Raw genomic sequence first — 12,184 nt, 5'->3', positions numbered from 1 at the left:
CCAACTTTCAAACTCCGCTCCCTCATTTTAACTTACCTCTTGTACTGCTTTACTAGTTAATGGTGAAGCACTGATATTTTCCCCTCCTTCATGATGGATCTGGAAATTCACTCTTTGATAAAGAATCTAAAACAAGAATAGGCTATATTGTAAAGGAGTTACGTTTTTAAATTTGCTTCTCATCACAATATAGGCTTGAAATTTAAAAAGTACTTTTAAAAAGAAAATTACCTTTTCATAATGATTAGTTTTGGTAACAGGCTTACTTCAGGACTTCACAAACAGTTTCAAAAGGATGCAATGGTTTCAGAAGTGGGGATCAAGTGTGAAAAAAATGATATACAATGTAATGAATTGTTACAGGCAGTGTATATGTTCAGGTTTGGAACAGCCTCAATTCTTGCCTCCTCAGAAGAAAAAATTTGACTTGAGGGCATATGCAGAAAAAGAGACCGAGGCGAGTTTTAGAGCAAGAGTGAAAGTTTATTAAAAAGCTTTAGAGCAGGAATGAAAGGAAGGAAGATACACCTGGAAGAGGCCCAAGGGAGGGATTTGAAGGACAAGTGCGGGTTTTGACCTTTGGCTTAGAGCTTTACATCCTGGCACATTTCCAGGTTCTTGTGCCCCTTCTCTCCTGATTCTTCCCTTGGGGTGGGTTGTGCACACGTGCAATGGCCTGCTGGTGATGGGAGGGGAGCGTGCGCAGTGTGTTTACAGGAGTCGTATGCATGTTCAGCTGCAGCGTTCTTCCCTTTTCCGGTGGAATGCCCTCACAGGTCATATGCCAGTGAAACTCCACCATTTTGCCTCTTAGTGAACATGCTTGAGCTCACTGGCCAACACCTGAGATCTTATCAGGAAGCTGCTGATCACCAGTTTCAGGGTTTTTTTTCTATCTATAGGGAAACTGTCTTTCCCTGGTGCTGGATGCAACCAATTATTATCTTAGAGAGGCAGTGTGACAACTGCCTGACCCATCTGATGGTCGCCTGACTTTCCTGGTGGGGTGTGGGGGCCCTCTCCTGTCTTGCTCATGTCTGCCTGACTAGCTACCAACTGTAAGAGAATGACTATGGGATGAAAATGTGAATTCTAGACTCTCCTCATACATTTAACAGTGTTTCTCCACAGGGGCACTATCCTCTCCTATGCAGATCTATCCTGTGAATTTTAGGAAATTTAGCATCCCCCCCAACCAAAGCCCACCTCAATCCCCAATTTCCAAAGGATCCCTAAGGGAATGGTTGCTCCACTGGCTTTAACTCATATGATTTCAGACATATTTTACATGACCATTTAGCATATGTTTAATTCACAACACTAACTTTCCCCATTATTTTCAATAATTTCTTTCCAAATATTACTTTCTTTCTTTCTCAAGGCTGTCTTGTATCCTTTCTTCCTTGCTGTTATAAAGCCAGCAACATTATGTTATATCCTAATATTTTCATGTCCCTTTTCCATAAGTGACAATCTAGTTTTCTTCCATAAATTAAAATTCTCATACTACTTTTTTAAGTGACCACATACCTCAGATACACACACCCAACAACATGGACGTCATACAGGTTAGGATTTCCTTTATCGAAGGACTTACTTCTGTCTGCAGAGAGCTGCTAGCTGCCAAAAGAAGTTCAATGCTGCTAGGAGGGCAATGTGTCAAAGCAAAAGCCATGAGCTCTTGACGAGTGGCCAAGTCCTGGTAACCTTCTGATTGTCCTAACTGGCTACAAACATCCCAACTTTTAGGATAACCTGCAAAATTGGCAAGGAAAAAAATGATTCCCAAAAGAAGAAGAATATTCAATCTAAGATGACAAATGCAATGGCTTCCTGCTCAGGTCTTGTGGTACCAAAGCAAAATCATAGTCATTAGTGACACATTATTTTATAAGCAGAAACAGATAAGAATCTAAGCTAGGAAAGATTAGGGTGGTTTATTATCCAGAAAGTTCAATGCTACTCTAAACAAGTGTTTCTGACAAACTCTGTTAAATTTTAGATTAACTGACAATAAATGCAAATGATCTACTGAGATTTGGTGTTCTGTGAAAAGGCAGCCATCTGAATTCGGAAGATCTGAGGGCCTGGTGCAACCCTGCTACTTAGCACTCCTGTGAGAGCTTTAAGAAAGAGCCAAAAGTGTCACAATTCTTTTCCTACAAGGACAATAACACCTTCCTCTTGGGTTGTTGAAGGAATTAAGTAACATTTGTATTTAAAAGCACATGTAAACTGCAAAGTGCTAGAAAAAGAGACATTATGATAGATCTCCATACAGAATCACTCACTTTATAGATAAGACAGACATCTAAGGACAGTGACCGAATCACCCCCCAACTCCCAGCAGGGATCTTTTTCCTATACATTATACTCTGAATTCTTAAAATACATTTTTATTCTTATTTGAAGGAATTCCAGCCTTAGGCCTATTTGTCTAAGTACAAAACTTGTAGTACAGAATAATTTTTTTCTAAATATGTGAAGTAAAAATTAATTCAGATATTACCCTTACCAGAATAAAATTATAAAGCTCTCCATAAGAACAATTTAGATCAGTACATTTTCACAGACAGCCATAGTTATTCTAAATTTAATGTTGCAAAATCACTCGGTTAATATTATGGAACATAGCTCATTTATGAAAACAATTTGCTAATGCTGAAGTTGTAAAATATTGAATCATTTTTGAAGAGTTTTAAATGTTTTCATAGATGTAAAGCCAAAGATCCTCTCTGTGACCAAAGTTAAATCAGACAACCCTGAGCCCTCTTCTCAGCTAGGCCTTAACCTTGGCCCCCAGCCTTGCTAGGCTGCATACTCCAGTTTTAGCAAAAATCCTACTAAGTCAGTTTAGCCAGAATCCTCAAATTCTCAAGGACTGATCAAATTACTTATCCCTCAGCAGTGATATCTGATCATCCTGGCCAGCCTTCAGCAAGGTCCTATTAAATCATTTTAGCAAGGATCCCCCGCCCTTGATGTCTCCTCTTAATTTTCCACCCACTGACCCTTCAGTTAACCTGTTGACTACAAATGTCCAGCTATCCTTGTTGTATTCAGAGTTGAGTCCAATCTCTCTCCCCTATTGCAGTGGTCTTCATACACATCACAATAGTCCTTGTTATTAACAAGTGTCAGAATAATGTTTTCTTTAACAGTACACATGCGAAAGTTGCACAAATCATTAGTGCAGAGCTCCATGAGTCACCATGAAGTGAAGCCCTGCATTTTAACCACTCCCTATTAATGCTTTGATAGTGGGTAGAAAGATGTGTTTGGACCTTCACATATTCAAGCATAGCCATGGAAAGTTGACAATTTAGTACAGAGCCCATGGTAAGAAAACAACAACAACAACAACAACAAAACTCCCTATCACACTGAAGAATGTGTTCTTTACGTGAGAAATTATTCTACAATAAAATCTGACTATCCTGCAGAGACTTGAATTTGAATTTCAATATGAAGAATTTTGGAGTTGCAAACCACTTCCCAATTTCTCAACACCGGTTTGAAAAGCACTATGCTATCTGATACGGTTTGGATCTGTGTCCCCATCCAAACCTCATGTTGAAATGTAATCCCCAGTGCTGGAGGTGGGGCCTTGGGGGAGGTGATTAGATCACAGGTGTAATTTCTCATGGTTTAACATCATATCCCCTTGGTGCTGTCGTTGTGATAGTGAGTTGAGATCTGGTTGTTTAAAAGTGTGTAGTCCCTCCCCCATCTCTCTCTTCCTTCTAATCCAGCCAGTTAAGCCTCCTGCTCCCACTCTGCCTTCTGCCATGAGTGAAAGCTCCCTGAAGCCTTCCCGGAGGCAGATGCTGCCATACTTCCTGTACAGCTTGCAGAACCGCGAGCCAATTAAACCTCTTTCCTTTATAAATTACCCAGTCTCAGGTATTTCTTTATAGCAGTGTGAGAACGAAATAATACACTATCTTTAAAAAATATTAAAGAATGGAAATATTGACACAAACTAATATAAAAATTTAAATTTTCTCTTAGATAACAAATACAGGAAATGGCATTGAAATATTTTACATAAAATTATTTTTAAATTACGAGCATGTTTTGAATAGGGACTAGAAAGCAACCAAAATCTCAAATAAAATTTAATGTCTGAATCTGTTAAAATGTTTACATTAACATATAAGTACACAGCCTATATACTTACCAGTGCTCATAAAATGTATCTCAAGCCTCAATGTGGCTGGCTTACCAATCAGGTCAATTGATTTCAGAACAGACCTTTTCCATTATTCATCACATAAAGAGGACATAAGCAAAGTGTTAAATAAGCTGTCTACTCACCTGTGGCCATCAGCTCCTGACAATGCATACTGGCTGCTTTGTAGTCATGGAAGCGAAGTGCCTGCTCCACTAAAAGGATTAGAACCTGTCCCCGCCTTTCTTCTGGGTTCTCACCTGTAAGTCCAAGCAAAGGACTTAATGATTATGACAAGCAACGTCAATTGATAGAAGAGCTCGTTAACACTGTCTTTCAAATTACTTAAAAAATAAAACAGAGAGATTACATGGATTTTAAATGATGAGAGGAAAAAGTTGCTTTGACCTTTCAATCCACTTATGAAGCATGGAATTAGCCGTCAGTCTCCTAAGAGATCAATGATTAATATTAGTTCCCAATTAAAATACCCAAACCAGGAAGTCCAAAATCATGGTAGTTTGGAGCCCTACAAAAAAGTCTTGGTATTCCCAGGGTAAGGGAAAGAGAAGAAAATTTATGTTTCCAAAAGAAACCAGGTTATAAAAAGGGCTTGAAAAATAATGACCAGCAGATTAAGTGAACGGATGAAGATGATGCAGCAATAAACTTCTCATCATAAAAATTCAACTACTATTTAGAAATTGGAATGCAAATGCTGTCCAGAGCACTGGCAAAGATTGTTCCTTAACAAATTCTCGTTGGGCTCCTCTGAGCCTTACTGGGCCCTGTCCTTGGACATATCCTTGAGAGCCCAATTTTAGCACAACTTCTGCTATCAGTTGTAGCCAGAATCCTCCACTCTGGATATCTGGTCATCCCTGGTATCTGATCAAATCCCTCATCCCCGCCACCAACCCCCAGATGTTATCTGGCACCCTAGCCAGCCCTCAGGCAAGAATTTGTACCCTGTTAGGTGGTTTAACCAGAATGCCTCCTTACCACAGTGATTCTTCTTTGTAATTTTCCATCTGCCCCAACTGAGGTTCCAACATAAGTAAAACCCAACTCAATGGAAACAGTAAAATCAGAAACAACCAACTACAACTAGGGACTACCCACATTAACTAATCAAGTATTTTCTTTGTCCACAAACACCTTATACAATTTTCCCATCACACTCACTCAGAAGAGCCCTGAACTACTGTGAGTTTGGTGCTGCCTGATTCATGAATTGCTGTCTGCTGAAAATAAACCCTTAAAATTTTAATGCGCATAAGTTTACTTTTAACAAGCCCAATTTCTCTCTCTTACTGCAAAATTCCATTGCAGTAGTCCCTGTACCTATAGTGCAGAGTCTCGCTTACAATTTTTTGTTTATTCATTTGAAGAGACAGGTCAAAACCTACGTTGCCCAGGCTGGTCTTAAACTCCTGGGCTCAAGTGATCCCCATGCCTCAGCCTCTCATTTAAACATGCATCAGGGATAATTTTTTCATTAACAGCACCCATGGATCTCAATCACACAGATGAATATATATAAAAATGAGGATGAAAAATACAATTTACATATCTTGAAAGCAAGTCTTACATTATTAACTTTACCCTGTGTAAACAGGATCACTATGAGATACATAGGAATGGGATATGGCTCCCGCTTCAAGCATTTTTTCTTTTGTCTTCTCTTGTCCAACTGATCACAAAACCCACACCACTATCTTGCTGGCAATATAACCACTAACCCTGGGGCTTTAGTCATACCAAGAGAATGGCCATTCTTCTGTGCTCTCATGATGTTTGACCATGCCTTTTACTTAAAGAATTCTGGGAAATGGACTTAAGAAAATCTAAATATCAAACCAAGGTTGTGGAGTGTCTCTCCTGGGGAACAAAGGCTGGAAATGCATCTGCGGCCTGTTGCTACCAGCCAGACCACCAAGTGACCCATTATTTAAGGTAACTATGGCAACCAAATAACACCGACCTGCATACCCTACCACTCACTTGCACACCCTACCACTCACCTGCGCTGCCCAGCCCAGCCGGCATACTTTACCACAGATATCAATTCCTGCTCTTTGCCTAAAAACAAAATCAAAAACAACAACAAAAAATCCCTACCGTTTTTTTCAGGGAGTCTACAGAGTCCTTGTGCCTCTGCTGTCTCCCATGTGCTTGAGCCCAAACCCTAAAATAAAAGCGTTGACTGGGAAAGCTGCTTGGCCGTGTGTGTGTGTGTGTGTGTGTGTGTGTGTGCGCACGCATGTGTGCATGTGCACGTGTGCCCGTGTGCATGTATTTATTTATTTAGAGATGTGGTTTCTCTCCGTTGCCCAAGCTGGAGTGCAGTGGCACTATCACTGCTCACTGCAACCTCGACCTCCCAGGTTCAAGCAATCCTTCCACCTCAGCCTCCAGAGTCACTGGGCCTACAGGGACATACCACTAAACCTGGCTAACTTTTTTATTTTTTGTACAAACAGGGTCTTGCTATGTGACCCAGGCCAGTCTCGAACTCCTGGACTGAAGCAATCCTCCTGCCTCAGCCTCCCAAAATGTTGGGATTAGAGGCGTGAACCAACACACCTGGCTTGTGTTCATTTTTATTACGTGAGGAGCCAACCGGCCTGTGATCTGCAAAAGCCACAACATTACTATGCTAGCCAACACACTATCTACATTAAATTTTTGACTTTTTTTCCTTCTAAAGGCTAACAGAATGAAAATAATTTGGGGCTCAAGGGATCACAGTTCTGGCATGCGGGTTATTTCAAAGTGAAAACATTTGAGCTACAGAAGATGCAGAAAGAAATCCTAACTGAATTTATCTTATCTGAATAAAGCACTGTCTTCCTAAAATAAAACTGCAATTAAACCTCCTCCACAGGAGTTTCCTGAGAACTCAGTTGGAACAGAGACTGTCAGTTCGCATCAAAAAGCCCAACAGAACCTTCTATACTTTCCCACTGAAGCCCTAGCCCCTCCCACCCCATCCCCCTTTTTGTTAAGTTGGTATATAAACCTTACTTCTTGCTATTCAAGAGTTATTAATCACTAAGTGACTTCTGCATGCATCTGTAAAAAAAAATCTTGTTTTTCTCCTGTCTACTGTCAATTAATTCACAGGCACCTGACCAACCATTTGAAACAAAGTAGATGAAGAAAAAGTTTTTGTCCCAACAGGGACTTTAAACATTTTTGCCAGGTCTTTTAAAAGTATTTTCCCCTTTGAGTGTTCTTAAATGACAAATATAAAGGGGGAAAACCTTAAACACAAAATAAGTTTATAGTTTCACTGACAGTACTAATCTTTTATTTATCAGAGTAAGTTTCTAGAGTCTAAAAATATACAAGAAAAATTCAGCTCATGTTAAAAGATCTAAAATTATTTTCCCAAAAGTTTTAGAAAATATGTTTTAAAATATTTTACATAAAATATTTTATTTCTTTACATAAAATATAGGTTTTCGTTGCCCTTTCAACATATTCCTTTACTTTTCACTCTCTTTAAAACAATTTATTTGAATGGTAGGCTATCCGGACAAAAAAAATTGTGATTATCTTTTTAATAATCTTTATTATCTATTAAAATGTAAGCTTTTGACGGACAGGGGTTGGTTCACAGTTGGATGCTCAATACCCAGCATCAAGTTATGCACATAATAGAAAGGCGCAAAAAAATACAGTCATGAGTTGCTTAACAAGAGGAATACATTCTATGACATGTGTCATTAGGCATTTCCGTCTTGAGCAAATATCACAGAGTGCACTCACAGAAACCTAGATGGTATAGCCTACTACATACCTAGGCTATATATATGGTATAGCTCCTAGGCTACAAACCTGTACAGTATATTTCTGTACTGAATACTATGGGCAACTGGAATGCAATGGTAAGAATTATGTGTATCTAAACATAGAAAAGGTACAGTAAAAATATTGTACAAAAGATAAAAAATGGTAACTCTGTATAGGACATTTACCATGGATGGAGTTTACAGGACTGGAAGTTGCTCTGGGTGTCAGTTTGTTGGGTGGTGAGTGAATGTGAAGGCCGAGGATATGACTGTACACTACTGCAGACATTATAAACACTCTACACTGAGGCTACATGAAATTTAGTAAAAAAATATTTTTCTTTCTTCAGTAATAAGTTAACTATAGGTTACCATAACTTTAAAAAAAAAAAAAACAACAACAATAGAATCTCACTGTGTCGCCCAGGCTAGAGTGTAATGGCATGATCAATATTTACAGAACTCACTGTAACCTCGTGAACTCCTTGGTTCAAGGCAGCCTCCTGTCTCAGCACCCTAAGTAGTTAGGCCTACAAGCATGCATCACCACACCCAGGAAATTTTTATTTTTATTTTTTGTAGAGACAGGATTTCACTATGTTTCTCAGGATGGTGTGGAACTCCTGGCCTCAAGTGATTCACTTGCCTCAACCTTCCAAAGTGTTGGGATTAGAAGTCTGAGCCGCCATGACCAGCCTTTTTTTTTTTTTAACTTTCTAAAACTTTTCTTGTTAAATACTAAGACACAAACACACATATTAGTCTAGCCCAAACACTGGGTCAGGACATAAATATCACTTTCTTCCACCTCCACCTATTGTCCCACTGGAAGGCCTTCAAGGCCATAACATATGGAGCTATCATCTCCTATGATATCAATGCCTTCTGGAATCCCTCCTGAAGGACCTGCCTGAGGCTATTTTAAAGTTAACTTTTTTCTTTTATAAACAGGAGGCGCATCTTTGAAAATAACATAGTATAGTAAACACTTAAGCCCGTAACATAGTCATTTACTATCTTTACCAAGAATTATGTACCAACATAACTATACGTGGCAAACTTACACAACTGGCTGTATAGGAGGTTTACATCTCCATCACCACAAAAAGGTGAATAACGTGTTAAAACGGCTGATGTCACTAGGCGATAGGAATTTTCAGCTCTATTTTAATTTTATGGAACCACCATTGCATATGAGATCGTTGTTGACCAAAATTTCATGCACCATTGCTGTGCAGTACGACTGTAAATTCTCAATTAAACGGGCACAGAGGCCAGGCACAGTGGCTCACACCTGTAATCCTAGCATTTTGGGAGGCCGAGGTGGGTGGATCACTTGAGGTGAGGAATTCAAGACCAGCCTGGCCAACATGGTGAAATCCCATCTCTACTAAAAATACAAAAATTAGCTAGGCATGGTGGAGGATGCCTGTAATCCCAGCTACTCGGGAGGCTGAGGCATGAGAATAAATTTGAACCCAGGAGGTAGAGATGGCAGTGAGCTGAGATCGCACCACCGCACTCCAGCCTGGGTGACACAGTGAGACTCTGGCTCAAAAAAACAAAAACAAAAAAATGGCATAGATTAAATTCGGAATGTTATTTTCAATTATGAGACAAATAATTCAGCTACAAAACAAATACAATGTAATTTGGATATGTAGGCTAAAAAGGACAAAAATCTAATATATTTCATATTTTAAAGAGCCTTAAAATTATTTTTAATATTTCCAGGAAATGGCTGGGCACGGTGGCTCACGCCTGTAATCCCAGCACTTTGGGAGGCTGAGGCAGGCAGATCACCTGAGGTCAGGAGTTCAAGACCAGCCTGACCAACATGGAGAAACCCCATCTCTACTAAAAATACAAAAAATTAGCCAGGTGTGGTGGCACATGCCTGTAATCCCAGCTACTTGGGAAGCTGAGGCAGGAGAATCACTTGAACCCAGGAGGCGGAGGTTGCAGTAAGCTGAGATCGTGCCATTGTACTCTAGCCCGAGAAACAGGAGTGAAACTCCATCTCAAAAAAAAAAAAAAAAAATTCCAGGAAAAAATAGAAAATATGTATAGGGCCCTTGATTTTCTAAGCTATAATATGGTTTGGAGGAAAAAGCAAACATGTTACAGAAAGGGTTGAATAAAACTTTTAAAATATGTCCCTATCGATCTTCTTTATGTGCTTCATAAGTTTAAATAAAATCCAAGGCAAGTATTGGCCCAATCTATTCTGAGAAGATTCTAGGGCCAGGCACGGTGGCTCACGCCTGTAATCTTAGCACTTTGGGAGGCTGAGGTAGGAGGATCGTTTGTGGGAAGGAGTTCAATACCAACCTGGAAAACAGAGCGAGACCTCATCTCTACCAAAAAAAAAAAAAAAAAGAAAGAAAAGAAAAGAAAAATGTTTCTAATAAGCTGGGCATGGTGGTACATGCCTGTAGTCCCAGCTAGTCAGGAGGCTGAGGCAGGAGGATCCCCTGAGCCCAGGAGTTCAAGATTACAGTGAGATATGATCATCCCACTGCACTTCAGCCTGGGCAACAGAGCAAGAGTCTGTCTCTAAATAAATAAATTCTTAAAAAGGGATGATGTTGCACTGAGATTCATAAACCTATTAATAGAATAACACACTCATGATTTAGTAACAGTAACATATATTGGAAATGGAATATGTAATGTTTCTCTATAATAAATGCACCTATAACACAATATAAAACCTATTTCCTACATAACATTGAAATGTTTGCATTTCTTCAGAATACATTAAATTAAAAATGAAAGGTCCAGATTATAATTTTTTTATGTCAACCTAGCTAGGCTACAAGCTCTAATCTGGGTGGTATTGTGAAGGTTATTTTGCAGATATAATTAAATATGGTACTCTGTTGACTTTACGTAAAGAAGTTTATCCTAGATAATCCTGGTGGGTCTGACTGAACTTCAGGGAAGGCTTTAAAGAGGTTGAGGTTTTCCAGAAAGAAAGAAAGAGATGGGGCCAGGCGCAGTGGTTCACACCTGCAATCCCAACACTTTGGGAGGCTGCGACAGGTGAATTGCTTGAGCCCAGGAGTTCAAAACCAGCACGGGCAACATAGTGAGACCCCGTCTCTGTAAACAAAAACCTAAAAAACAGTCAGAAAATAAAGAAAGAGCTGGTGGTTGGGGAGAGATTCCCACCTGTGAATGACAGCTTCAGGCCATATCCACAGAGTTCCCTCCTGCTCCTGATCTTCTCTTCCTGACTGACTGCCTATGGATTTCAGACTTGCTTAGCCAATCCCCATAGTAGTAAAAGCCCATTCCTGGTAATGAAGTCTTTAACATGTACCTCTCCTACAGTTTCTGCTCCTCTGGTTGAGTCATGACTAACAGACCAGGTATCTAAACTACTCAGTCTCTTTCATAACCTCATTTGGATGCATTCCTTTCTCTTATGTTATCAGATCAATTAATTTTTGATTTGAGATGTGGTAAAATCTGCTGAATGTCTGTGAAAATAGCCAGATGCAAAGGTCTTGTGAATGAAATGAAGGACAATAAAGTCCACTGATTATTATTATATAGTGTCAAAAAAGGTGGAAACAGAATTATGAGTAAAGGGTTTAACTTAAAACCTCTTAACTATAAAATCCTCAGTAATTATTTAACTTTTCTCTATTCCTGTCTCCTCATTTTCAAAATGAGATTCCTATTTCTGCCTATAAAGGACAAAGAAGGAACTGAGATAAGTATTAAAGCATAAAATGAGTATTATTATTGTTGTTAATGGAAACTTTTTATAAAGATGTGCCAAACAGTTATCTTAAAGTTCAAAGTTATTTAACTGTTTTTAATTCAAGACAATTCCAATCTGAGCAGGTGGATTAAATGAAAAATATAACCAAAGGGCTGATCTTAGTGATTTACTTCTACACATAAAGTGGAAGTGATGGTGTGTGACTTCCAAGACCATATCATAAAAGGCATTACAGCTTCCTCTTTGCTTTCTTGTGAATCAGATCGCTCTAGGAGAAACCAGCTGCCGTGGTGAGAGAACACACTCAAGCAGCCCAATGGAGAGTTCCATGTAGCAGGAAACTGAGGCCTCTTACCAATAGCCATAAAGGACTGAGGCCCCCTGCCAAGAGCCATGTGAATGAGCCCTCTTAGAAGCAGAACCTTCAGCCCCATTAGAGCCTTCGGGTGAGGTCTGTAAATATTCCCCTTGAAGTTGGCAAGG

At 39.4% G+C, this 12,184-nt stretch overlaps 1 protein-coding gene across 9 annotated transcripts in view; it reads right to left on the bottom strand.

Annotated features, from left to right (window-relative positions):
* Nucleotides 1-12,184, bottom strand: part of NBAS (NBAS subunit of NRZ tethering complex) — a 393,028-nt gene that overhangs the window by 182,282 nt on the left and 198,562 nt on the right. For all 9 annotated transcript variants that reach the window (XR_010149189.1, XM_001161679.8, XM_009442024.5 and 6 more), the window contains 3 exons: nt 4,318-4,431; nt 1,598-1,755; nt 37-126 (listed from right to left, as the gene is read on the bottom strand). Coding sequence is in view for 8 of the 9 variants with exons in the window: in XM_001161679.8 (XP_001161679.4) it covers nt 37-126; nt 1,598-1,755; nt 4,318-4,431 (362 nt within the window). In the remaining variant the exon portion in view is untranslated. The remainder of the gene's footprint in view (nt 1-36; nt 127-1,597; nt 1,756-4,317; nt 4,432-12,184) is intronic.

This window comes from Pan troglodytes, chromosome 12 (assembly GCF_028858775.2).
Source record: "Pan troglodytes isolate AG18354 chromosome 12, NHGRI_mPanTro3-v2.0_pri, whole genome shotgun sequence".
Taxonomy (NCBI): Eukaryota; Metazoa; Chordata; class Mammalia; order Primates; family Hominidae; genus Pan; species Pan troglodytes.
The sequence above is the reverse complement of the archived record's forward strand: the minus strand, read 5'-3'. Positions and strand labels throughout refer to the sequence as shown.